At 40.9% G+C, this 13,293-nt stretch overlaps 1 protein-coding gene across 1 annotated transcript in view; it reads left to right on the forward strand.

The window, feature by feature from the left end:
• The first annotated feature begins 2,123 nt into the window (after window positions 1–2,123).
• KIF21A (kinesin family member 21A) overlaps window positions 2,124–13,293 on the forward strand; it is a 138,987-nt gene continuing 127,817 nt past the window's right edge. The window contains 1 exon segment of the mRNA XM_028533277.2: window positions 2,124–2,394. Coding sequence (XP_028389078.1) covers window positions 2,351–2,394 — 44 coding nt within the window. The 5' untranslated portion in view covers window positions 2,124–2,350.

Here is a 13,293-nt window from a genome sequence, read left to right on the forward strand (position 1 = left end):
ATAATTAGATGAGTAATAAGGAAAGGGATTATAGCAGCTATAAAGGAATTTTAAGTAAATACAAAATAGATCATTAATTTACAAATTTTGAGATTTGGAAGAAAATTACTGACTCTGTCATCAATGAGAATCTGAATTTTTACCCTGACCCCTTGTGCAACCTGTACTCAAAGACACAGTTATACTGGTGCTAGCACTTTGGTCAGAAGTTTCAGCCTGGTGCTTGGGGCTGAGGTTGGCCCAAGACATATTTTGATTGTTTTGCATGGTATGTAAGTGTAGCACTGAATTCGTCGTTGATGTTTAAAAAACTGAGTTTTCACGTAAAGGTCTGCTTTGTCTCTGATTCTTGAGAAGGAGCAAACATACAAGCAAAGAAAAAGCTTGGTGGCAGAGGGCCTGCATTCCAGCAGTCCAGAGCTGGGGATGGCCCCTGCCTTTGGAAGGGCCTGTGTTCCCTGTTCTGCAACTGTCCTTGTCCTGCCCACTCCACTCACTCAAGTCACCTGCCTGGCTTCTGGTGGCATTTGTACTTAACAGCTCCTACTGACACATTTATGTACTAATGCTACTTTAAATGAAACTTTTTTTTAAAATAAAAGGTCCTAATTATACACACCTCTTTAGTTTTCTTGCTAAATGTGCTTGGCTTTATTTGCCTCTGTCATAGCTTTTATCATTCCAAGAAGCAAAGTGTCCAGTCCAGAGCCATCCAGATGGGGTGGACTGTGAGGACAGAAGGAACCAGAGCTCAGATTGGTTGACAGACAAATACTGAGAGGAGGAGATGCTCTCCAGAAAGACAGCCAGAGGAGAGCTTTGCTACCGATAATGTTCTACGAAAGGATATTCACCATCACTGGTCTCTTTACTTCCCGGTTGTGTACATGTTAAGACTCAGAGGTATCAAGGTCAAGAGACAGAGTAAGGTTAAACCTATCTATAATTAAACATCCCATAGTCATTCCCTAAGATCATTAAACATTTCCTGTTTGTCCCAAAGTGTGCTGCCTCCTTCTACCCTTGCTGCTGTATCTCTGCTGGGTAGGATATTAGGCATGGGATTTTCTATTGTAGGTACTTGGGGCCGTGCCTTTATTTAGATGGTGACATTTAATCTATTCTACTGTTTCATGCGTCCCTACATGTTTATTCAGGGAAATTGTATGGGCATTCCACAAAAGATACTCTGTGGTAAAGCTAATAAAGGCTGTTTCCACAGCGTTATCTCGAGGCATGTGGAAGCACAATAGCCACAAGCAGAAACCACAATGGGTCAATGTTGATGGAATCCCGGGGTTGAGAGGTTTTTGAAGGCCAGAAGGCAAGGAAAGTCAGTTTGGAAGGATTTACTATACAGCAGGTCTCGGTGGATATTCAGTTCTGGGAACACTTGGCAGTACCAGGGTACAGTTCATTTACCAGTGCACAAATGATTTAACAGAAACGCATTCAAGAGTCTTAAGGGTAAATCATTCCCATATCCCACGCGAGCTGGTCAAGGGGCGATGGGCTGCAGAACAGAGACAGCGGCCAAAGCCGGGAGCCAGTTCAACCGGAGTGGCTGATTCTCGAGAGGGCTGGCGTTCACCCGGGGGGCTGGGGAAGGGGGTCAAAGTCCAGGCCCGAGAGAGGACAATAAAGCTAAGAGTGGAAACAAAGCCAAATCCGAGCGGCAGCTGGCCGATTCTTGGCGCTGCGTTGGTGCACACGCTTTGATTTTAGAAGAGACTCAGGCGACCGGGAGAGCGTCCGCTGCAGCGTTGTACCCGGAGAGCCTGGGAGGGCGCGCAGGCCGGCGGCCCTCCCCCGCGCGCCTCCCTGCCCGGCAGCGCCAGGCAGCGCCCCGCCGCGGGCAGGGGAGGCCGCCGGCCGCGGACAGGCGAGGGGGGCCGGGCCCGCGGCCGCGGCTGACGCAGTGCGGGGCCCGCAGCCCCGAGAGCCGTGGAGGACGTGGAGTCTCAGGCCGGCCTCGGGCGGGCGGAGTCCCGGGCAAAGAGGGCAGGGCACAGGGACACCGCCGTCTGGAGGCCGCGGGCAGCCTGCGGGCTCCTCCGCCGCCGCGCTCGCCAGTCAAGCGCGCCCGTCCCCGCCCCAGATCCCGGAGGGGGCGGGGGTGAGAGGGGGAAAAAGGGGCGGCGCCCGCCGGCGGGAGTCACCTCCTCCCCAGCGCCAGCCTCGGCGCCGCCGCCACCTTTCCATTCAGTCGCCTAACATGGCTGGAGCGCCGCGGAGGTGAGCCGGCCGCCCCCTGCCGCAGTAGCCTCCCGCGCCCCAGCGCCGCGACTCCGGCGGCGCCTCAGCTCTGCGGTGCGGAGGCCCAGGGGCTCGGCTGTCGTCCGCCACCAGGATGTGGGGCGCCCCGGACGAGAGCTCGGTGCGGGTGGCTGTCAGGTGAGGACGGACGCGGCGGTGGGCGGACGGCGGGCGCGGCGGGGACCCGCTCTGGCCCGGGGCGCCGGCCGCCGGGGCTAGGAGACCTGAGGGGCGGTCCGGCGGGCGGCGGCTGTGGAAACCGAGGCAGCGGGTGCCCGCTGGCCTGGCGCGCCGGACGGAGACCCCGGCAGTCCTCCCGCTGTCGGCGTTTGCAGGTGGCCAGCGGCTGCGCGGCGCCGGGTGCCCCAGGCGCCCCGACCCCTCCGGGTCCCGCACCCACCCGTGGCACAGTGGTCTCAGCTCGGGCTGCCTTGGGCGACTGCCGGTCCGCGTTTGCCTGGAGGAGCACCCCGGCTGCTGGACTGCGGTGCTGTTTTTAGGTAGAGAGTGTCATACGTGTACTAGCAACCCCGGCCTTTCGAGGCAGGAGACAAAGCATCAGCCTGACAGCGCTTCCGCCCGCAGGTTCTAGATACAGGTCTGTGCCATTGAGAGCCTCCTTAAGCATCACTGCGGAGAGGACAATGGCACCGGCGTGTGGGTGGAGGAGACACATCTGGCCTCAAAGGGGTTGGAATGGGAATTATATTGAAGACAAAGTCACTGGCGATGGTCCGTGGAAGGAAGGAAGCCCTTCAGCAAGTGGAAGGGTTAAAATGCGTGCAGGGTGGATCCAATATAAAATTACACGTGCCTGGGGGTGAATTTGGAAATACTGGATACCTCAGAATTGCATTTTGGTCAATGGCAGATACATGAGTATTGAATGTAGTTTAAATCGCTTTGATACATGTCAAGAAGCACAGCGCTGACAGTTGCTCATGGAAAATTGCAACATCATCCCTGAAATATTAATGAAGCATTCATGGTGGAATAAGTGCGTTGCTTTCACAGCTCGGATAGGCTACTACTGTGAATTCACTTCTCCTTATGTATACTTTAAGGATTAGAAAAATAATCTTTATCAAACATTTATTTTTTAAAATCCTCTACTCTTGTCTTTCTGGGAAGTTATTTTGCAAATCCTATGATGTCAGCATTTCTGTTATTTTAGTGACAAATCTCGGTTAGGCATAGAAATGGCAGTTTTAGATATACTTAGTATATTTATCACTTTAAAGAATACAAGTAATTTTAAAGATTTTTTGCATGCCCCGTACGGACCAGGAAATAACCACCTTTGGAAGTGACAGTTTTATGACTGTTTAGAATCACCTGTTATAAAGCCTTTGAAGTTTTAATACGGCCTCAGTTATTCTGGGGCTACTTATCTAATTGTTGGATTCGTTTGTTTCTCCTGTTTATTGCCACTGTGTCTCTTTTGGTCTTTTAATGCTTATAAATGATGGCAGATGAAGGGAAAGGAAATAGGAAGTCCAGTAAGGAGCAGCTTTGTTCATTAGCTGATCTGGTTAAGGAATGTGATGAAGGAACATAAAATGGTAATGGAAACAGAAAATTTGGCTGTGAGAGAAACCATTTTTAGAGATTTAAGATTTTTATCTGGCCCTGGCTGGTGTCGCTCAGGGGATTAAGCACTGGCCTAGGAACCAAAGGGTCCGCAGGTGTGATTCCCAGTCAGGGCACATGCCTGGGTTGTGGGCCAGGTTCCTTGGTGAGGGGCGAGTGAGAGGCAACCACACATTGACGTTTCTCTCCCTCCCTTCCCCTCTGTCTAAAAATAAATAAATAAAATGTTTAAAAATAAGATTTTTTTCTGTAAATACTCTCACAGGGGTGTCCGACCCACAGCTCCATGGGCTGCCTGCAGCACAAAATGGCTATGAATGCAATGCAGCCCAATATAAAATCGTAAATTTACTTAAAACCTATTTTTTTGCTCATAATTTTTCATCAATGTTTGTGTGTTTAATGTGTGGCCCAAGACAACTCTTCTTCCAATGTGGCCCAGAGACACCAAAAGGTTGGACACCCCTGGAATATCACAGGGCAATTTATTGGCCGTGCTGTTAAATCTGATGCTGCTTTGCAGGAGAGGAGAGCAGAGCCATGGGTCACCCTAAAGTGAGGTTGACAGGTAAATAACTTATGTTGGTTTTGACATGCATATGAGCACTACTTAAGTGAATGGGGTGGGTATGATTGTTGGGTAAAGGCTTTATAAAAATTTAACAATTTAGTAAGCCACATTGTGAAGATCTATGTTTTTCTTCACGAAATACATTGTCTGAGTAGATCCACTTTCTAAACTTATTTTACATAGGATGAAAATAGTTTATATAGGACTGTTATAAACATAGGACTTGATAAGTGCTTGGACATATATTTTTATTTACAACAAATATTTGTTAAGCATTTATCCTCATCTCCATTATCCAGATTTCTGAGTTAAAAAATAGCAATGATTGTTGGGTACATACCATGTACCAGGATCAGTGCTGTGTGTTAAGATGTTTTATGGCCTGTGAAATCTCATTTATTCCCCCATAGCAATCTTTGACTTAGATCTGGTCCCGTTATTATTAAGGCCATTTTACAAATGAGACACAGAAAGATGAAGTAACCTGCTCAAAGTTAAACCGATAGCAACTGGCAGAACAAGAGTTCCAACCCAAACTGCCTGCCTCTAACCCTGATTGTTAACCATTAAGCCTACAGAGGTGAGAGGCGAAACATGCTTTGCAAAGCTTTACTTCGCGGTAAAGTCAGTTGCCTCTTCCTGGTTCTGTACTAGTTCAGCTACAAATGAATGGCTTTGACAGATGATTCATACCTAGATTTTGCTAGAAAAGACGGAGCTCAGAAAGAGAGGACCTGAACTTAATGCTAAAGTATTTCCTCAGTCTTGAACCTTCCCAGTGCCCTCTGATCCTACCCTCCTGTTTGCGATAACTTCATCAGCAGGGTAAATAAATCAACAAATAGACAAATCAGCAGGGCATCTGACCTGTTTTTCTTCTTCAATGTATAATGTAATAACAGGTAATAAATAGAGAGTTGACTCTACTTATGTAAATGAGCAAAAATGTCCTAGAGGTTCTTGTGTTTTATTAGATGGAGAGACTTACTATTATGTCAAAGCTGATGACTCTATTTGAGGTTTTCTCAAAATAAGTGCATGGGTCACATAAAACTTTGAGGAAAAGAAGTTAAACAGAAACTTTCTCATTTAGGGAGGACATTTTTTATTCAGTATTTGAAAATGTCTTTTGGCAGAGTATATATCTGAGGTGTGGTGGACATGGATTCAGGTGACAGCTGTACTACCTGACCCCTCTGGAGTGATGATCAATGCTACTAAATTTTAAAGGACTATAAAAATTGGCCTTTGATTCAGTTTTTGGAAAAATTTTATGTATGCTTGGGACAACTTAGTATGTGGATTTACTTTTTAACTGTCAAGTTTATGAAATCTAAATACCGATAAAGTATTTCTGGTACAGTTAGTGTCCTAATTGACGTGTGTGTTAAGTGTAATATATGCCTTGAATCTCAAAGACTTATGAAAAAGTATGAAAAAAAATGAATGTAAACATATCAATGATCTTTGTAATGATTATATATTAAAGTGATAGTTTAATATGTTGGATTAAATAAAATGTTAATAAAATTAATTTAATATATTTAATTTTCCTTTTTAAAAATGTGGTTACCAGAAATTAAAAAACAAGATTTTATTTACTTATTTTCAAAGAGAGGGCAAGGGAGGGAGAAACTGAGGGAGAGAAACATTGATGTGAAAGAGGTAGCCTCTTGGCTGCACCATGGCTGGGGATGGAACCCACAACCCAGGCGTGTGCCCTGACTGGGAATGGAACTGGTAGCCTTTTGTTTTGTGGTCAGGGCACTACCAGAAATTTTTAAAATTAAATATAATGTTGCTCGTATTGCATTTCTATTGGATAATGCTGCTCTATAATTTAAAATATGTGAAGAAAAAACATAAAATAAAAGCCATTCTATTACAGACTAACTTCACCCTCAGATCAAGAAAATACAAAAACATTAGGTGTCTATTTTTAGAGTGGTTATACACACATGCACCCCACATACACACACACGTATATATAAGATTTGATTTAGTAGCAATATTTTTTCCCACCTAATGCATAGGTGTAGAAAGTTACTAATTATGGGCTCCATATGGTAACCGATTCTAAATCTAAGACATTATGAGACTGTTGTATTTCCTTTCCCTGTCATAATGCTGGAATAATATTTGAGACTTTCTTTTCCTTTACAGGAACTTTAGCTTACAAAATGTAACAGCTGAATGAAAATGGAGATACAGGAATAACCATTGGTTTTCATGTTATTGTCTATGTCAGCGATTTTCAAGTGGTGTGTGCCACACAGCATGCACATCAGGAGCCACAAGAATGTTTAAAGCGTGCAACATCGGACTACTTAGTTGGGGGTTCTGACCTCTTTTCCCTTAGATTGTCAAATAAAAAAATGGCAACAGCCAACACAATAATAGCCGTCCAGTGTGAATGAATCAAAATTATGCCAATATTTTTTATTTATTTATTTTTAGAGAGGGAAGGGAGGGAGGGAGAGAGAGAGAGAGAGAGAGAGAGAGAGGGAGAGAGAGAGAGAGAGAGAGAGAGAGAGAGAGAGAGAGAGAGAGAGAGAGAGAGAGAGAGAGAGAGAGAGAAAGAAACATCAATGTGTGGTTACTGGGGGTTATGGCCTGCAACCCAGGCATGTACCCTGGCTGGGAATCGAACCTGGGACACTTTGGTTCCCAGCCCGCGCTCAATCCACTGAGCTACGCCAGCCAGGGCCCAATATTTTTATCATATTGGCAAAAATATATATTTTTGGGTGTGCCACAGCTTTTTAGTAATTAGTTTATGTGTACCATGAAAGAAAAAGGTTAAAAATTGCTGATCTGTGTGGTTGTGAACTAAAATCTCTGCTTGGCTTTTAGCAGAGAACAGTACATATTTTTGACAGTGAGTTTAGATAACTATGTAATGTCTGATTTGCTGTATTTTCAATTTACTGAAGCACTTCTAAGAGGTAGCATTGCTTAGCAGTCTTGAGAGCTGATTGGACAATCAAAAGCTCTGTTATAGGACTGTCACTAGTACTGATTTGCACTGTGACCTCCCTGAACTTTTTTCTTTCCTCACGCTGAGGTGGCAATATGATGTTATTAAGAGTTGTAAGAACTTTCCATATTTAGTCCATTAAATATGTGATGATTTTGTTGTTGTTAGTCAGACTGTTGGCACAAACGGTAGCACCATATTGACATGAAGAAACTATTTTGCCATTCTTAACTTGACTTTTCCAACAATGTGTTTACTCTGGGTGCTCTTGTGACTGAAGAGGAAACATTTAGGCTTTTGTGGTCTTTCTGTTTCATTCTGGTTATAATACTTTTTATATTTTATTTAATCTACATAAAGACCCTGAAGAGGAAACATTTAGGCTTTTGTGGTCTTTTTGTTTCATTCTGTTTGTAGTACTTTTTATATTTTACTCAATCTACATAAAGACCCTATGAGGTAAGCTGCACAGATATTATCCCTATTATACAGATGAAAAGATCACTCTCAAAGACAGTAGTGACCTGTTCAAGATTTCTCAGCCATTAAATATGTAAAGTGGAACTCAAATTCAGGTTTTTGATACCTGTTTCTGTGTTCTTAAACATATTTTCCAATGTTTCCAAAATATTTTACAAACTAATTTCAATGTAATAAGGATCTTTCAAGCTGAAACATGAATATACACGTGTGATAAATTAGTTGAAACAATGTAATGTTTAGAAAATATCTAGGGAGATAAGCTGGGGTCTTAGAAATATTTACTGTTAGCTGGATATCTGGTATTTGGTCATTTGTTTATTCCTTCCTTTATTGCAACAAACAAGTGCCTACTCTGTATTGAGTGCTCTCCCACAGCTGCGGATGCACAACACGTGACAGGCACGATCTCTGCTTCCGCAGAGCTTAGACCTAGCAACCTGTGGCCCTTCCAACGCACAGACTGTGTTGGGACTAACGCAAAATAGAGACAGCAGCACACACTAGACATGAGAGACATTTGTTCCAGTGTAGCTTTTATTTCTCTCTAATTTTAACAGCATTTTTTAGTCCATACATTCCTCATGAACAGTGATTTAGAAACGAAAAGTGCTCTCTGCTTCTAAACATACATCATACACAAATTGTACTCCAAAGCCTATGCATTAGAAGGATTTCATTTATATCATGTCCTCCAAGGTATAACATTCATTCCCTACTTGTATGTCTTTATATTTGGACCAGGAAGAAAGGGAAAGGAAAGAGAGGAGTAAAAACTAGCAGATGATGTGAGTTGAAAGCAGGTTTGTTAAATTTATGAAGTGTGATGGGCCTGCGTGTTTGAAACCCCATGGAAGTTCAGGTTTCATGTCTAATTATCACTGCCCCTTGAGCTCTTAGCATCTTACCTGCTAATTGGTTAATATTTTGATGCATAATTATGGGATAGTGCATGATGCACTAGAAATTCCAGTTTAGTGAAGCCATGAAAGCAGAAATTATCTTGGCAGTTAATGCCATAATCTGCCCAATCTTCCAGTTCACATCAGTTTCCATAATCTGCCCAATCCCCAATTCACATCAATTTCTCCTCAAAGAAGGGAACTTGGAATTTTCATTATTATGGATGTTTTTCCCCCAGACAAGTTACAACTCACCTGTGTGACTCTGACTTATATATAAATGGTTGTCTTCTGTCAACATTAGACATTACCTTTATCTGAATTTTAGATCAGGAAGAAAAACACATCCATGAAAATGAATGCTAAATAATAGAAAGTATTTGTATACAGTATATTATGGAATAATTTTATTCAGAATATAACAACTATGTTTGCTATTTTCAATGCTTCTTTCTGGGAAGCGGATTTGTGAATTCTGTTTTTCAACAAGGTTTCCCAGTGGATTAACTATTTAATCTTCTCAGAGAGTTAAAATAGTTTTCCTGTGGCTCAGGGTTTATTTGAAGCCAATGACAGCCAGGCCAAAAGGGCACTTTTCATGACACCTCACAATTATTATGAGGTCTTTCTGAATGTTTAAGAATTATGTTTGAGGCTCTGTTGCCTTTTGTTTTTTTGAAATTATTAGGCATTTTATATATTGAACATAATTTTTAGTACTTCTATAATTGGCTTTAAAACTTGAAAGGGACCTTGAAGGGACTAGCTGGTTGAGAGGCCCCCACTGCCAACCCCCCACGTTTTAAAATGACTGAGGCAATTTAGGCTCAGACAAGTTGCAGAAACTGCTTGAGGAGCCACAACTAGCAGCTCAAGTCTTCTTTGTGCTGTGGGTTTTCAAGGACTTTATGTTTTGCTGGCACACGTCCCAGTAATAGAATAAATTTAAAAAACTGTAGTTTTAATCCCTTAAGCACTCCTTATAAAAGTTTAATTTGACATTTAGATGAGTTCTCCCATTCTCGGTGCCCATTATTTTGGCTTTATGATTGCCTCAATTCTAGAAACGACACCAGTGATTATAGTGAGAGAAGGACCCTGGAGTAGATACCCGGGTTTATACTGCAGGTATATTCAGATGTGAAGAAATGCCAAAATTGGGTTATAATATAATATAGACAATTTTCAACATTTACATGTATCACATTAATGCTTTAACAGCAACTAGCAAAGAACAATGTGCATGTAGTCTAAATGTGAACTAATGCTAAACATGTAAATAACAGGGTCTGGTAAATGCTAGGCCTGAAACATGTGGCCTCTCCTCCTTCCTTCATGTTGGTTCTTACAATTTGTTTTCCTACTCCTATAGTCTCGAGGCTTATACCACATTTCAGTAATAATGGCAGCCTCTTTACAAAGGAGGTGGCTGGAGGGTGGGGTTGGGGTAGAGGTCCAGTGGGATGAGGTGAGTTGTATTTTGGAATATGGAATGGGAGATGGATGTAGAAATCCAAGTGGTTTAAAATGACCCCTTTTGAATATTACTTTACTGGATAGGTAGTTCTAAATTTTTAAATAAAGGAAATAAAGAATACAATACACTTTGACCATAAGCAGGATACACCACCTAAAATAAGTATTCAAGTCCCACCTCTACACAAATTCTTTCTGGACTGCTCCCATGCAGGAAAATTTCTGCCTTTTGATGCCATCCACCTTCTTCCTATGATTCGTCTCTCCCTTCCTCTAAAATACCAATTGGAGAGATATAAACAATGTGGCAACTTTCACTGTTTGGCTTGAAATGTTCCCAAACCAAAAACTCAAGAGAACATTTACTTTTTTGTTTTTTAGAAGGTGCTAACAGTATTGACAGCATTATTACAATAGAATATTTGAAGGACATTGGAGTTACTGAATTGAAACAAGCTGATACAAATCTAGGTTGGAATGAAGGTCATTCAGGATTTAACAGCAGGGCCAATTAACTTGAGTAACTCTCTTCTGCTTCTTCAGTAAGAGCAAGAAACTGAGAGAATTGTTCAGACTTGGTTGTGGAGAGGCGGGCAGCAGGAGCCCACCCAGGGGCTAAAACAAGTTCAGCTCATTTTATTCCCTACTCTTTGCACCTCTTAAAATGTGGAGTAACATTTTAGTTTTTGGAATTATCCTCAACTTTGGGAAGTTGTTTCTGTCACTTATGCATGACAATATTAGTTATCTAAATATGACGAATTATATTTTTTCAGAGTAGATATCCACATTCTTTGACACAGCTACACAGTCAGTTTGGAGTTCTAAATAAGAGACTTTTCTTTCAGCAAGCAGGAACAAGGAACCTTGGAAAGGGTCAAGCTGTAGTTAATTATTATGATGTGGTATGTTGATCACATGGTATACTAATGAGGCACAGGACATTTTTTACCCTCAATTGTATTCCTTCTAAATTTATTTATTTTTTAGGATCAAAATTAATTTATTTATTACCTAATTATCGAATGTCCACTGTGCACAAGAATCAAAGAAATTACAGGCCTTAAAGCAGTTGCAGGCGAGTGACAAATGAACTTCTGATGGTTTGAAAACTGTTTTGGTCTGGACTCTTAACAAGGATAAACTTGGCTTTGAGTAGGTAGTTACCACTTACCTGAGTGGACTTGGGAAAGGCTTAAAATAAATAACCATGTGAAAGCACTTGGAAAATGGCTTTTATACAAACATAGGCAGTAATATTATTAGAGATGAGTTTGATATAACCAACAATGGGCATGTTGGTTATATTCCATACTCTAGCAATTGGATTAGTCATTCTGTAATATGTAAACCATAACCTGAATTTGCAAAGTGCTTATAGTATTTTTTTTTTTTTGCTTTTTTGAGTGCCTATTACTTGCACCACTAGGAATGAAACAAAAATTTGTATAAATACTGCCAAAAACCTTACCTTACATAGTCTCTTACTTTTTTTGTTTTCAATATGTAAATCACATACCATGTTGTTCTATCTTACCAAATTCCTTTTATAGTTTAGTAAAATCCACTATTTTTATTCTTCTTTTTCCACAAAGACATTCACTTGGTATTGTTTTTGGTGTTTTGTAAAGGTACTACCATATAATTGTGAGATTAACAATAGCAGTAAGTTATATCTCATGCTTGTTGCTTAACCTCTTATCATATAAGAGCATGGTTAGGTTGGTTAATAAAAATGTGAACTTCCTTTCTGGATTGGCTTGCACCAGGTTTTTGAAAATGTTGCTAATGCTTTCCTGGCTTTCTCTTATCAAGCATGGCCACAACACGCTATACCAGGCTACAGAGTAAAGAGAGCTGCAATGAGTAAACATTTTTCTGGCAGCTGGAGCTGAGGGAACAGTGTGTCTGTAGTACTTATTGATAGAGCTAAGGGAAGACTTAGCTGAAAGCACTTTAAAAGAAGCTTGAGCCTGGCTGGCGTAGCTCAGTGGATTGAGCACAGGCTACAAATCAGTGTCACAGGTTCAATTCCCAGCCAGGGCACATGCCCGGGTTGCAGGCCACGGCCCCCAGCAACCGCACATTGATGTTTCTCTTTCTCTCTTTCTCCCTCCCTTCCCTCTCTAAAAATAAAATATAAATGAAATCTTAAAAAAAAGAAGATTGATACTTAGAATCAGGAAATAGATCTTTCAGGTCTAGTCTAATTATCTCAAAATCAGTTCTTAATATAATTTTTTCTATTATTGAAATAATGTAATCACATTAGTGAAAGTATCTGGGAAAAGATGAGAAGAATAATCAATCATAATTCACCATTCTGATATAATTACTATTAGCATTTTGGGAGATTTTATATATATATATATTCATATGTATATCAACATTTTTAAAAATGGTTGTAATCTGGATATACTTTTATAGCCTGATATTTATAACTTTAAAGTATAGTGTATGAATTTTTCTATCTTTTTATATTAAAGAAGGATGTTTTGCATAACATGTTAAATATACATTACCTGCTTTACTTTAATAATTCCACTCTTATATATTCAATTTGTATATCAAATAGTAATTGACAAGTCTTTGTTGTCTAGTAAGGAAATCAATTTCATTTTTCTAAGAGTTGTGGTGTATCTTATGGTTCTTGGTAATGTTTTCATTTCCACTGATGAGCACAGACTCTACCAATGACTATTTTCTGGAATTGAAGTTTCTAAATTAGAAATTTTTTTCTCTCAGCAAGCTGGAACAAGAAATCTTGGAGAGGGTCAAGCTGTAGTTAATCATCATGATGTGGTATGTTGATCACTAGTTGTGGAAGGGGGAGGATAGTTCGGTTTACCCATGATATATGATTAAATGCTATGGTCCTGAGGATGCTTTTCAGGAGAAGATATATTGATATATATAATTTTATCTTTTAAGCTATATGTGAAGCAAGATAAAATGTATTAAGATAATACAGATATTTGCTCAACGCATTAGTCTAAACTATGATGGTAAACAAAGCACAGGTTCATTCACACCATGTTCCT

This window comes from Phyllostomus discolor, chromosome 2 (assembly GCF_004126475.2).
Source record: "Phyllostomus discolor isolate MPI-MPIP mPhyDis1 chromosome 2, mPhyDis1.pri.v3, whole genome shotgun sequence".
Taxonomy (NCBI): Eukaryota; Metazoa; Chordata; class Mammalia; order Chiroptera; family Phyllostomidae; genus Phyllostomus; species Phyllostomus discolor.